This window comes from Pavona decussata, unplaced genomic scaffold (genome assembly GCF_977016875.1).
Source record: "Pavona decussata unplaced genomic scaffold, jaPavDecu1.1 SCAFFOLD_114, whole genome shotgun sequence".
Taxonomy (NCBI): Eukaryota; Metazoa; Cnidaria; class Anthozoa; order Scleractinia; family Agariciidae; genus Pavona; species Pavona decussata.
This window is the reverse complement of record NW_028145528.1, coordinates 1,203,920-1,218,058: the sequence shown is the minus strand read 5'-3', so window position 1 is coordinate 1,218,058 and position 14,139 is coordinate 1,203,920. Positions and strand designations below refer to the sequence as shown.

The following is a 14,139-nucleotide window of genomic DNA, read 5'->3' as shown; positions in this document are numbered from 1 at the left end:
CATTCCATATATGTCGCTACCCCTCCTCCTAGCTTCTAGGCCTCCTCAAATGTTTGTGAGCCTTCCAAAAGCAAAGCATTTTCCTTGTTGTTTGGTAGCGTTCCATAGACTTGATTGTCTTTCATTTCTCGGTAAGTACCTTAACTGTGAGTATTTATAGCCTTATATCTTGGTGGTAAAACTTTGAATCACAAGGTGGTTTATTCCTTTTGTAACTGTCCTGTGTAGCTTGTAGATTTGTACTGTGCAGCTAGGCGCACCTTAAATTAAAGCTTTCATCACAGGCTTCTGTTTTTATCAGGAAACGAAAGTACAATTTTGTTCAAATTTAAGAGCAGTTAACAGTGTAGCACTATTTTGATCAGCAATTCAAGACGTCAACCTTTGAGAAGGCGGAAAAAGCGAAATTTTAAGGACGTTTTAATATAAGTAGCTGGGCTAAATATATAAACAGTACATAAGCTGAAACATTACAAAAATGCAAAGCTCGACTTACACAGTGCATGAACATTGCTTTTCACATCGAATTCTTTAAGGTGTCTGAACACAGTTTGCGCACGCTTTACAGGTTCAGTAAATGACGCTATAAGCGCGCGCTAGGGTTGTGGTAAGTAAATACCACATCAATAAAGCGATCCCTCAATTTAATATCAAATGAACCACAAAGTTAAGTTTTTTTCTTAAAATAACTCAGTTTCTTGTTTGTGGACCCTTTTATTTTTATCACCAAGCAAAGAAGGTGAGTTCACGAAGAACTAAGCCTTTTTGCGCCCCCCCCCCCCCCCTTTTTTTCCCCAACGGAAGGAACTGATCTGAAGAGGTTTTTTTTGTTTTGCAACTCCCTCCTCCCAGGAAATTCCAGTTTGGCTTCATACTTTGCTTCTAAAATTTTAGCTTGCAAGATCCCCCTCCCCCTAGGAATTTCTGACAACCTTCCATGTGGTAGGTATGGATTTTTTTCTGGAACTGCACAATGGCAGTGTATGGTGTTAAATGAATTCTTGATATTCTTTTATCTCTCCAGCCTACCCTTGAAGAATTTAATATGTCATATCCTCCTTATGGTGGTGGTGGATATCCGCCTCCTGGGGTATGCAAATATCTTTGTTGTTTAATAACGAAATCATGATGTATTTCTTGTTATGTTACGTTTTTCATTTTACTACTACTATATTATCCAACTACCGTAAATGATCTAATAAACGCCGTGGGCGTTTATTGAATTTCAAGGGTTCGAGGGGGGCCTTTAAAAGATAAGAGGCATTTAAAAGAGAGAGGCGTTTATTCTAACAACTGTAACATGGTAACGTAAATACTGTATTATAATAACCTAAATGACAGAGCGTTGAGCAGACTATCAAGTCCGTCGCTGCTAAGTCTAAACTGTCTAGAAATCCATAACGGCATAGGGTACATACAAAGCGGCAAAAAAGGGTACTGTTAGTTCTTATAGCTCAATGTCAAGACGCAACTCGCACACCAGTGTTAATTAAGCAAGAACGCAAATAAATTGATTGATCGTATTGTACATCTGTTTTCTAGTTTATGTGTGGTTTTCAGGAAGGTGGGCGTTTATTAGACGGGGGCGTTTGTTAGAGAGGGGCGCTAAATACAAACTTGACAGCCTAGGGAGGCGTTAATTAGAAAGGAGGCATTCATAAGAGAGGGGGCGTTTATTAGATCATTTACGGTACACTTAGAACTGTGTGAATTACAGATGAAAGGAGTAAGGAAATGCCATGTTATTCATACATTTAGTCAGTAGAAAACCAATTTGGTGGTCGTTTGTACAACAAAAAGTGGTTTGCTAATGTATGTGCACTCATCCTGTTTCTGTTTTCCTCACAGCTTTCTTTGTTTGCAATTAGAAAAGGATAATAAATCTCTTATTATTGATGTTCTGATGTGTGATATCAAATTACAGCACAACTTGTGAAAATATTCAGCAGTACTTTGTGTGAAATAAAGTTTGCCTAGCACAAAAACAAATTAGGCAGCATGAATTTCCTTACTCTCTTGCTCGTTTCACTTGAAAAACTTTGTTGCTTTTCTGTTCATCCTTCTGGTTGGTAACCATGAGTAGTCTGCCATTTACCCCAGAGCAACAGCTAGGTTCCTGGTTAGTCTGATGAAGTTGTTCTCAATAATGGTCAAACATGCCACCCTACCCCTATCCATACATTGGAAATGGTGTACCTTAAGGTCTATGTTATCTTATGTTTGTAACCTGTATGCTCAGGTGTGCTTGTAATTTCATTTTGAAGTTACATGCTCAATTTTTGCCTGGATTTTTCAGTTGTCTTGCTATTACTTATAGACATATGTGTGTGACTGCTTACAGAGCTGAAAATTAATCATTTCTGTGCCAGATTTTACTGTATGCTTTTCCATGTCTTAGCATGGATTTTAACACAAAGAACATTATCCTGATAAAAAACGATTTAGAGAAACATTTCATCAAGAAAATTAACGATAATAAAACAGCATGATGTTTCGACAACTTTGTGTCGTTATTGTCAAATGAGTAAAATGGAAATAACAGAAAGGCATATTTATAGGTATTGAAAGTGAGAAAATAATAACAAAACATTTTGTTGTTTTCTATTTTCAGCCTGGTTATCCTCCAGGTGCTGGATATCCTCCCACTGGTGGATACCCTCCTGCCACAGGTTACCCGCCTGCACCAGGAGGGGGCTACCCACCTGCCCCTGGATACCCTCCTGACTCTGGCTACCCCCCTGTTGGTGGTGGCTATCCCCCTCCGCAAGGCTACCCTCCTCCTGGTGGTTATCCTCAGACAGGAGGAGGCTATCCACCTCCCCCAGGTAAGTCCTTGTAAAATATGTTAAAATTGCTCCTGACTTAATAATTAACATTTTATTATTCCTCAAGCATGCATGAAGATTGCGTGGACTGAACTCCAAAGGAAAAATTTCACGCATTTATGCCGGGCATGAAATGTAATGCGACACTGCGAGCAAAGTAGCCTGCGTAGCTGGCGGTTTTTATGGGTGGGCTCACCGGAAAGCCGGGTACGAGGGCCAAAACGATTTTTTTAGTACAAGAATGGTTATTTCTTGTGACATAATTGGGCAAAGATATAATTTCTTTTAGCTTTCAAGGAAGTGTGCGTAGCTGTCTTAATTTTAATTACTGATGTGTCATCTGCATTCACGAGTTGGCTCACAGGAGCCTTTGATTAACGTAATGTATTATTTGGAATTGCCTTGCTAATTGTGAATTATACATTATTATGATGGTGATTCAGGGATCAAAGAACTCAAATGTGACTTTACTCTTTCAGTTTACTTAGGGTTTATTTCCTTTCGTTACCAGGTGTGATGCCCGGATATAGTGCCCCACCCCCTGCAGGTGGATATGGCGGTCCACCCCCTGCAGGTGGATATGGAGGTCCACCCGCTGCGGGCGGATATGGAGGTCCACCCCCCACGGGCGGGTATGGAGGTCCACCCCCTGCGGGCGGGTATGGAGGTCCACCCCCTGCAGGTGGGTATGGAGCCCCACCCACTGCAGGTGGCTATGGAGCCCAGCCCCCTGCTAGTGGATATGGATCGCAGCCTCATGGTGGTGGCTATGGTGCTCAGCCTCACGGTGGTGGGTATGGAACTCAACAGCCAGCACAACAGAACTATGCTACTCAAGGTACATTGTCAGTGGCTCTGTGGGGACGGAACTTAAGCACAGATTGGGAGTATATTGGGCATAGATTGGGCGGCTGGGAGTAAAATCTTCCTTTCCCGAGGTTGTAGTTTAAGTTTGTTTTTGGTTTGAAACATTTCAAACCAGTTTTGTTTATTCTCCTTTGTTGCAGACTCATTACCATAATTTATAATAGTCTAAAAGAGAAAATATTTACAATGTTCTCCGAATAAAGCTTAAAATACAATCAAGATAAGCTGGCCTGTGCCCGATTCTTTACGAATTTAAAAATGCATGAAGAAAGTAGATTAAAATTATCACACTTTTTAAGATTATCAGGAAGGTTATTAAAAAGGGCAGCCGCAGTGTCCTGGAATGTTCCTTTTTCCAGAGGAACTTGTAATGTTATAAAGTCTGAAGAGTGCAGACTTCATTAGTCTGGTATGTGGTGTCTTGTTCATGATAAAGCTTTCTTTGGTTAACAGCTCCTGTGACTCATAGTGCACCTCCGCCTGCCAGTGCTCCTCCATCTGCTCCTAAGCAGAAGCCAGCAAAACCTCCACCACCTAGTTCTACCACTGTACGTAAATAAAATGTAATATTGTGGTAGATACAATAATAATAAGTATATTTATCGTTTTTCTCACAATGTCGTCACTTTGAGTTGTAAATCGCGATGTTTTGACTGCTTACTGCTAGTCTTCATCAGGTGATGAGGTCAACTGGTTACGCGGCACCATTTAATTATCACAATGGTTGGCTGTGATTGGTGCATTTTCATGACAGGGATTGCGAGACAAACGATAATACACTTATTATTATAATGTAACTTGTAGTAATTGAAGAGCTGAGAGTATAACTGTTGAGTTTTAGGTCAATTTTTCATTTCACTCAAAAGTGCCTTCAATTCAACCAAAGAACATTACTCTGTGTTTTTCCTCTCCAAAGCATCTGTTTTTTCCGCTTTTTTCTTTTCTTTTGCTGACTTGATGTTTTGGCCTTGTTTTTCTTAAAAACTACACTCAGTGTGATGATAGGGTATGGCTACTCAAACATACCTTCCTTGTATTCTGTCATTGTACCTGCATTGTACACAATGACAAATTATATGGAGAACAGTTTAATTTTGACAGATGTTTAGTAATAGTGCATCCAGAAAGTGTACAACTTGACAATGCAGCCCCTTTAATTGTGTGATCCAGACAGTTTGTTGACCGATGAATAATAGGCTAGAGTGCATTACAAGCTGCCACAATGCAGACATAAAAATGTTAACTTTGGTGAAGTACATATTAAATGGTTCAGTAAATATGAAATGCTTGACTAAACAGTTGTTTATTTGTTTGTTGTTTACCAGGGAGCTGTTCCCACAGGTCAGATGGCCTCTATGTCTCTAAAACAAGTACGTATTTTACCCTACAAAGACAATTTAAAGAAACTATAATTAAAGCTATGGTGTTGTTATTAGTTGTTATGAATTATTGGGCATTAACCAAAAAAAAAAAAAAAAAAAAAAAAAAACATTCCACAAAGAAGAGATCTTATAATAAAAGTTGGAGATGAAACCAATTAAAGAGATTTAAGTAAAAGGAAACAATTTAGTTTGGAAAAAAATGAACAAGAGTTCATTTCAAAGAAAATTAAATCAAGATGAAAATAATTATCATATCATACACATTTAGGTTTAAGCAACTGTTAGTAATGGCCTGGGGTGTTGTTTTGTTTGTAGAATGTATATGGCCATCCAACCATATTTCCAGCGTCCCCGTTTGATGCAGAGGCTGACTGTGAGTTGCTTAGGAAGGCTATGAGAGGAGTAGGTATGTAATGAATTAAATAGAAGAGAGATCCTGGCAGTACTTATGCAATTTAATCAGTTGCAGAAAGAAAGCCTGATAGCTCAGTTGGTAGATCACTGCACACTATCGCTGAGTGGGTTGAATACAGTTCAGGCCTGAATTTTTTTCAGGGTTTCTTTTTGCAACTGCAAGGGTCTTTCTTCTTTTTAATCTGTCACCCACAGTTCAAATATATGTTTCAGACATTCATATTTAGGCACAATGAAGTTACAGCATTTTCTGCACAATCCTCCGTGGAGATAATTTATAATTTATGTTTCCAAAACTTCCTTCCTTCCTTTTTTGTTTTGTTTTGTTTTTGTTTCTGTTTCCTTCCTTCTTTCTTTTAGTCTTATTTACTGTTTTTGTTTTTACATTTTAATTATTCCAGGAACTGATGAACAGTCACTTATTGACATCATAGTCAAACGAAGCAATACTCAGAGAGTAGAAATACGAAAGAGATACAAGACCATGTTTGGCAAGGTATGTAGTTAGCGTGACAGAAGATTCATTTTATTTATTTAACATTAGCTATTTTAATGTGTGCAAATTCTCTTTTTCAGAGAAAGAGGTTTTAGATTTGGAACTTTGGCTTCTATTGCAGAAGTTTCATTGGCAAATGAGGTGTAAAAACACGGCTTTCATCTCACCATTTTATCACGTGATCCTTTCCGATCACATGACAAATGCTGATTCAAGGCCAATGGTAGATCACATCCTCCATCTCTATTCAGTTCATTTTGCTAATGAAGCTTCTGTGATAGAAATGAAAAGCTTAGAATTTAAAACCTCTTTCTCCAAAGAAAAAAATTTAGACATGTTAATTTACGTTTAGGAGATAAGAATCAGAATAATTTGCCACTACAGTCGACTCCGGATAACTCGAACCCTCGCTAACTTGAACCTCCCGCTAACTTGAGCCAATTTTCCTTTCCCGTCAGGTCATCTTCTATATAATTTTACCCTTGATAACTCGAACTCCCGATAACTCGAACTTTTTTCAATTTCCCTTGAAGGTTCAAGTTATCGGGAGTCGACTGTATAATTACTAACTACTTTGTTTCAGGCTGTTGTCTTAGAGGTGTATACATGCCACTAACTTTTTTTAATGCTGTTTTGAATTGACAGGATCTCATGAATGATCTCAAGTCAGAGCTGAGTGGCAACCTTGAAGACTGTTTGTTAGCTCTACTTGAGCCGGCTGCACTGTATGATGCCAAGTGTTTGAGGCGTGCCATGAGGGTGAGCAAGCAATGTCCGTCTCAATTTGTCCTGATTTTGAACACTGGTGGATTGTTTTAATAAACGAGTTAATGAATTGCTCCTTTTTTCTTTGTTTGTTTCAGGGTGCTGGAACTGATGAAGAGACTCTGATAGACATTCTGTGTACTCGCACAAATCAGGTTTGTCACTGGAATTGCTTACCTGTAGTTATTTAGTGCGTGTTTCTGACATAAGCTCCATTGAAAATAAGCTACCTGTCTGCTTCTATTTATAGGAAATAGCTCAAATTAAGAAGACCTACACAGAATGTGAGTATTGGTTCAACAAAGAGGAGTTTCTTGTATATTAGTGATCTAGACATCTTAAGAATGAGGGATCGAATACTTTTTGAAATCTTTCATGGTTTTGTCTATTGGATACATCACGGGTATTTTTGTTTTAGGGTGAAAACTGTACTGAAATCAAGAGTTAAGTCTGTTTTCATGTTCATATAATTTGTAAATGATGGAAATGCGAATAAAAGTATATGTATTTAAACTATGTATGTTCACATTTAGTAGCACTAAAACATCAATAGGAATACTGTATATCAAGTGGTTTTCTCAAAGGGAGGTTAAACTGTAATCAGAGTTCAGGTATTGGAAGGGAGGAACTTGAAAAAATTGGACTAGAAGTCTGAAAATAGGTGACAAAGCCGCTTTAACTGTCGGAGTGAAAATTAACATGCACAAATATTACACGGTTTCTTAAGTTAAGCTGACTGTTAACTTCCTTTCACAGATTACAAGCGTGACTTGGAGAAGGACTGTGTGAGTGAAACCAGCGGCCATTTTAAGAGACTTTTGGTTTCTATGTGTCAGGTAATAACGAGAGTCAAATTTATGTTTTTTTCTATTAATCAATAGTTTCGGATGATGTGTTTTGAAGGGGAAGTGTCATCGGGTTTTTGAGCTCTTTTGTTTAAAATGGTTAAATAAGATCTTCACTTAGCTACAAAGTAATTCTGGAACAAAGAGAGGAAAGAAATTAACTCAATTCTTGAAAGGAACGACTCCTGATCTGTTCTAGCGCATTTTGGAAACAAAAATGCAAGAACTTGAAAAACATTTGAATAACATTTTTCAAGTTTCAATCCATTTCGACCTACTCTGTGTCTGGCCAGAGGCACTAATCGACAGTTTTATTGCACTGGGATGATATTTACAACAAAACTAGACAATTACTTTTTGTTTCTGTTGACAGACAAACATTTTGGGGGGTTGAAATGACATCAAATTCGCGTGATACTTCCCCTTTAAAGTTGGCATGTGCATCAGAGTCGTTTTAAAACTGGAGAGTCTGCTTACAACTTTACTGTACTGAATACAGTGGAACCTCGACGTAACAAACCCCTGAAAAATGAAGTCTCCAGGAGAATGAAACATATTCTTTAGCCTGGCTGAAGTTACAATAAAATATATCGAACAGAACTCTGAAATAACAAACACCAATGTAATAAAGTCATTATTATGAAGAACACAATCCAGAAGCCCGAACTTACAATCTACCCTGATGTAACAAGAGATCTTGAGGAAATCCTTTAATCGTACTAGTTTTTAATGACTATACGTTTTTGGTGAACTGTTCATTACATGCTGCTGGGGGGTACTATAATGACACTGCTTTGTTCTCTTGTGTGTGTTTGTGTGTGTGTGAGGCAAATCAATACCGGTAAACTGAACTGAACTGAACTCTTGGTCTTCAATTCAATTCAATTCGTTAATTTTGCCATTTACCAAAAAAATATACGACATAAATACATTATAGACAATACACAATATTCTTACTATTGCAATGTTCATACTTAACTATTTACAATATTAACTGTGTTAAAGGCGAGGAAGCCTATATAGAAGCCGGGGGGGTTTCTTATCAATGAATGAATAACTGAATGACCGTCACAGTTATGGACGCAACTTATGGAGTTGTGAAAAGAACACCTGAAAAAATTCAGGCTTGAACGGGATTCAAACCCATGACCTCTGCAATACTGGTGTAGTACTGAAGTATTTTTTTCTTTCTTTTCTTAACTGCATAAGTTTGCGTACATAACTTTGACGATCATTCACTTATTCATTCCTTCACCCACAGTTCAAATGTATTAATTTAATCCATTTCACCTTCATTACTAAAACAGTTGTCAGTCAAACCCTGATATAAGGAAGATTTTGGTCGTTTTCCCACAGACTCGTTATAACGTACAACAAGCAGATTTTTCCAGTCCCTTCACAGTTCCAACTGTTATACTTTACATGAAAAAATCTGAATCGAGTCTTTGTATTCTCAAGGGCAATAGAGATGAGTCCACCACTGTCGACATGGCCAAGGCTCAAAAAGAAGCACAAGACTTGTACCAGGTAAAGAAGAAAGATGCGCCAAGGCTGTTGCTTAAGGAAAGATGTTCGGATTTCATATGAGGAAAAAAAGGATGACTGCTCTTGAACAAGGAAATCCTAACAGAAGAAGAACTTCTTGAAATTCTGGAAATAGTATTTTGGGATGAAATTATCTCTATTTTTAAATATGGGTTAAATTATTTTGTTGTGCTTATTGAGTGAATTTGTGCTCTTTTGGTAACTGCTATTAGTATAGCCTTCTGTTACTAAATTGTCTGGATCCACTTTTGACTTATGTGTTGTATTGGCTAGTGCAGTATGTTAACTGCGAAGCCAAGGCAATGTTTTCAGTACTGAATCGTTATCAATTTAGCTTCGATGTACTCCAAAACAACAGATTTGTAACCAACAATAATATTTGTTTAAGCTCTGGAATCTTATTCTGAGAACATTATTTTGCCTTCATCGAACTGCAGTAATGCAACACATACGTGGATGTAAATCAATATCTTTAAAAATTGCCTTTATATTCTTAATTCATGATGTAGTGAAACATCTCATAAGTGAATGCCCTTTTTTGCCCTGGGACCATGTCTGAATGCTTGGGTGTTAATTAGGGTAGCTTTCTCATTATGAAAAGTTCAAATTTAGTCAGTTATGCCAGGATCTACCAAGAATGTCCACTTCTAAATGGGGTATATTTCCTTATTGTTTCTCATAGCTTCCTTTGATGTTGAACTCGTGTTTGTTTGTAGGCTGGAGAGAGGAAATGGGGCACTGATGAGTCTCGGTTCAATGTTGTTTTAGCTTCCAGGAGCTTTCCACAGCTTCGAGCAACTTTTGATGAATATATTAAGGTATGTGTTTAAGATTATGCGCACAGTCTTATGTGTGGATTTTAATCTACGCCAAGAGAGTCTCTTGAAATCCGTAAACGTCAGAAAAGTCCCCGAAACAAAACCAGAACAACTACCTTTCAACTCAAAAGTTTCCTTTAATTTTAATGATACAATAATTTACCAATCGTGCATGCGAAAGGAATGTATACCAATCAAGTGATACACTCTGTTTTTTTCATAAGAACGTCTAATTTTGGAGCTGAGGCTAAACGTTCTTATATTTTTTTGCGATTTGAGACTGAAAACATTCTTAAGATGTTCTTAAATTACATGGTATACACTACATGTATTTCAGTAAATCAATGAGGACGTGACCAGTATCAAAGTGCATTGTCTGCTGAGATATGGTATCAAAAACTGCTGATTATGACAAACCAAGATGTTTGTCAACATTGTTAATGTTATACAAAACATGCCCTGAAGTATTTTGGTTAATTTCTATTTGTTACATTGATTTTTTGTACAGGTTAGCAAAATAAAAACGTTCTTAATCGACTTTCAGCCTGAGGAATGTTCTTGATACGTTCTTAAAATTTTGGTTAATCTCAGCCTCGACGTTCTTATAAAAAAGGCTCTTATAAAAAAAACAGAGTGTACTTAACTTAAATATGAAAGTCGTTTATGCATGTGAGAATAAAGGCATAAAATGCTGTTATATTAACTATTATTAAAGTTAAGGAAGGTGACACTATTTTTTTTCACTCACTACTGAATAGGCTACGACATATTCTACAAGCCAGTGCTTGCTGGTAGTGAGGTTGCTACTGAAGTTGATTTTGGTTAGCGCGGGTTTTAACGGCACCTAAATACAAGGGAAAGGGTTAACATAGAGCAGTGACTTCATTAAGTGATTTGTTATTATCTGCAGATTTCTCAGCGTGACATTATGAACAGCATTGACCGTGAAATGTCTGGAGATCTTAAGGCGGGTTTTAAGTGCATTGGTAAGTCATTTCGCTTAGTTACTGTTACTACACAAGAAGTGCTTTACCAGGTACACGTGTAATTAAGACCTTTTTTACTCAGCGTGATCTTTTGTGAGGGACTGGGGAGTGGGGGGCTGGTTGGTTGGAGAAAGGGGCTCTAGCATCCGCCGTTTGCAGTGTTCTTCAATCCCTGTTCCCGCCCCTGTTCTGTTGACCTCCGGCTAAATGCAAAATATTTAGCAATGTTGTGACATTTTCGCCAGTTTCTCTTAGTCAGTTATTACCAGCTTGAGGATTCCGCTTTTACCCACTCCCCCTCTCCCTTTCCTCTTCCTCTGGACCTCTCCCCTTGTTCTCCCGGATTCCCCTCCCTCTCTCCCCTTGCTTACCATCAGTTACATCTTTTTGTCAGTAATAAATAAATAAGATATTTCAACAGGGAGCCCACGTCAAAATGTGGTTTTCAGTGAGGCCCTGAACAAATTTAACCGGTAAAAATACAAAAAAATGAAATTACAAATATAGCTATCTAAAAATAAAAAGTAAAAAGGATAAGATCGATAAAAGAGTCTACATGTTTCTAATAAGACGTCTAAAAACTAAAAAATGGGACATGTTCCTAATGCAGTCTGGAAGAGCGTTACAGTCATCTACCGCATGGCAAATAAAGCGATGCTAACCCCATGAGCGCATTGACTGTGGTTTACAGATGTTATTACTAAAACGAGTGTTATAATCATGAATGTCTTTAAAATGATTAAAATTAAATTTCCAATCAATCAGACCATTCAAGGACTTAAAAACTAAAAATAGGCGATGAGATCTTCGCCTTTTTTCCAATGTGTCCCAACCAAGTAGATCAAGGGCTTCTGTAGCTGATGAATGCTTTGGCATATTTGAAATTAATTTACCTGCTTTATTCTGGAGTAAGAGGTTGTTTTGAAGTTGGCCCACATAAATCAACTAGGATGCCCAGTGAATGGGATACTTGTAAATCGCAGTGTTACCTCTGTCCTAACCACAACATTTAGGTCACTCTTGTACTCAGAGCGCAAAAATGGGCCTTTTTTTACTCGTTCATTCGCACGTATTTCACCAGCGGCTTTGATCGAATTGTTTTTCTGAGCGTGATTGAAACGTGTAGTTTCGATCCAAGCGAGATGAATTAGCTTTGATATAATGGCCGAGAGCGGAGAGGAAGAGACTGAGAGTGGCCGAAGTAACTGAAAACTGAGATCACACCACAGATTGAGTGTCACAGCAACTTCGAGCTCCATGCTGCGGTTTACAGTGTAACTGTGAAGAATTAACATTTGCAACCGCATAAAATATAGGAGCAGGCGTGAAACATTTGTGAAGCAGGCACCTCACGTGAACAATGCGATTCTGACAAACATATTAAGTGGAAACGTGTTTAATCTAAACATATTTTGGTGCAAGTGTGAACATAACCTCAGACACTGAAGTCGATCTTAACCGTTGCTGTTTCAGTACAATGTTCAAGAAATCCTGCAGAGTACTTTGCTGATCGACTGTGGAAAAGCATGAAGGGCGCTGGCACTGATGACGCCACCTTGATCCGAATTGTCGTTTCTCGTTCTGAGGTAAGCCTTCTCTGTTGTTTGTGAGAGAAACTGTGGTGCTGTGTCGGTGGGGAGTGAAAACAAATATTTGGTTTTGTCGACTGAGTTTAAAACTCAGTTGCTTAAGTTGCGTACTAACTGCGAGGATCTTTCTTCTATTTGATCTTTCATCCGAAGTTCAAATATATGTTTCATATATTTACATTCATTTATTCATCCTTCACGGGTATATTACGAACTCACAATATGATTAGCTTCCAGTTGGCTTGATAGCTCAGTTGGTAGAGCATTGCAGAAGTCATGGGTTCGAATCCCGCTCAAGCCTGAATTTGCGAGGATCTTTCTCCTATTTGATCTTTCATCCGCAGTTCAAAATATATGTTTCATATACAGTCGAACCTCTTTAGTACGGACACCAAAGGGACAAGGATAAGTGTCCGCATCATAGAGGTGTCCGTTTTAGAGAGGTAGGCTTTATATGGATTTCGGTCTCTCAAGGACTAAGTGAACTGTCCGTAATAGAGAGGTGTCCGTATTAAATAGGTGTCCGTGAGGAGAGGTTCCACTGTATTTACATTCATTGAGTTTATAACTAAAGGTAATTTGTCCACCGTAAAGAGATTCGAGTGCTAACGTTTCGAGCGTTAGCCCTTCGTCCTTTGTTTTGGCGAAGCGCTAACGCTCGAAACGTCGGCGCTCGAATCTCTTTACGGTGGACAAATTACCTTATAAACTCAGTTGACAAAACCAAACATTCGTTATTGAGCTTTAGTTTGCCGTGTGGCGGCGCCATTAAAGGGGAAGTATCATGGGGTTTTTGACCTCTTTTGTTAAAAATGGTGAAATAAGACCCTCACTTTGCTACAAAATAATTCTAGAACAACGAGAGTAGAGAAATCAACCCAATTCTTGACAGAAACAACTTGTACCCTATTTTAGCGCAGTTTTGAAACAAAAATGCGAAAACTTGAAAAATATTAGCCTAATATTTTTCAAGTTTTAATCCATTTCGACCTACTCTTTCTCTGGCCAGAGGCACTAATCGGCAATTTTATTACACTGGGGTGATAATTTATAACAAAACTAGACAATTATTTTTGGTCTCTGTTGTCAGACAAACATTTTTGGGTTTTGAAATGACATAAAATTTTCATGATACTTCCCCTTTAAACCGGTTCGTTGGTCAATGTTTACGCTTGCGACCTTGTGTTTCAGATTGACCTTGTTGAAATAAAAGCATCATTCCTCCAGAAGTACCACAAGACGCTGTACAAGATGATCCAAGGAGACTGCAGTGGTGATTACAAGAAACTCTTGCTGACTGCGGTTGGAATGAACTGAAGCCGACTAAAATGCGCAAGGAAACACCTGTTTCTTTCTCTCTCTCTTTTATTTTTGTTTTGCCTTAGCTGCTTTGTTGTATTTTCTGTTTGCTTTGTTTTTTCGTTTGTTTTACTGACTTGAACAGTCACTCGGTTTTGTCGCATTGTGGCTGACTTGGCATTGCATTGGTGATCACCTTAGTTCGTCCCCTTTCTTTGCCTGTGGTATGTTACAGTAAACAAAAGAAAGAAAGGAAGTAGAAAGAGTCTGCAGGCAGGCTACATGATTCGCAAGTTAAGAAGAATGTA

The 14,139-nt window shown here is 38.2% G+C and overlaps 1 protein-coding gene across 1 annotated transcript; it reads left to right on the top strand.

The window, feature by feature from the left end:
• Positions 1-31: 31 nt before the first annotated feature.
• LOC146470065 (annexin A4-like) lies at positions 32-13,862 on the top strand. Its single transcript, XM_085122172.1, has 17 exons — positions 32-131; positions 1,025-1,090; positions 2,612-2,825; positions 3,337-3,663; positions 4,146-4,240; positions 5,018-5,062; positions 5,390-5,480; positions 5,890-5,984; positions 6,630-6,743; positions 6,848-6,904; positions 7,000-7,033; positions 7,506-7,585; positions 9,053-9,121; positions 9,856-9,957; positions 10,868-10,943; positions 12,417-12,529; positions 13,724-13,862. Exons 2-17 carry the CDS (start codon positions 1,046-1,048, stop codon positions 13,847-13,849), a joined length of 1,683 nt encoding a protein of 560 aa, XP_084978298.1. The 5' UTR covers positions 32-131; positions 1,025-1,045; the 3' UTR covers positions 13,850-13,862.
• Positions 13,863-14,139: the final 277 nt, after the last annotated feature.

What these genes read in the sequence shown, in the direction of transcription:
- LOC146470065 (XM_085122172.1), top strand. Translation starts at nt 1,046, where the DNA reads ATGTCATATCCTCCTTATGGTGGTGGTGGATATCCGCCTCCTGGG. An exon ending in GTTTGAGGCGTGCCATGAGG is followed by an intron (nt 6,744 to 6,847) that starts GTGAGCAAGCAA and finishes TGTTTGTTTCAG; the next exon opens with GGTGCTGGAACTGATGAAGA. An exon ending in TTTTGGTTTCTATGTGTCAG is followed by an intron (nt 7,586 to 9,052) that starts GTAATAACGAGA and finishes TGTATTCTCAAG; the next exon opens with GGCAATAGAGATGAGTCCAC.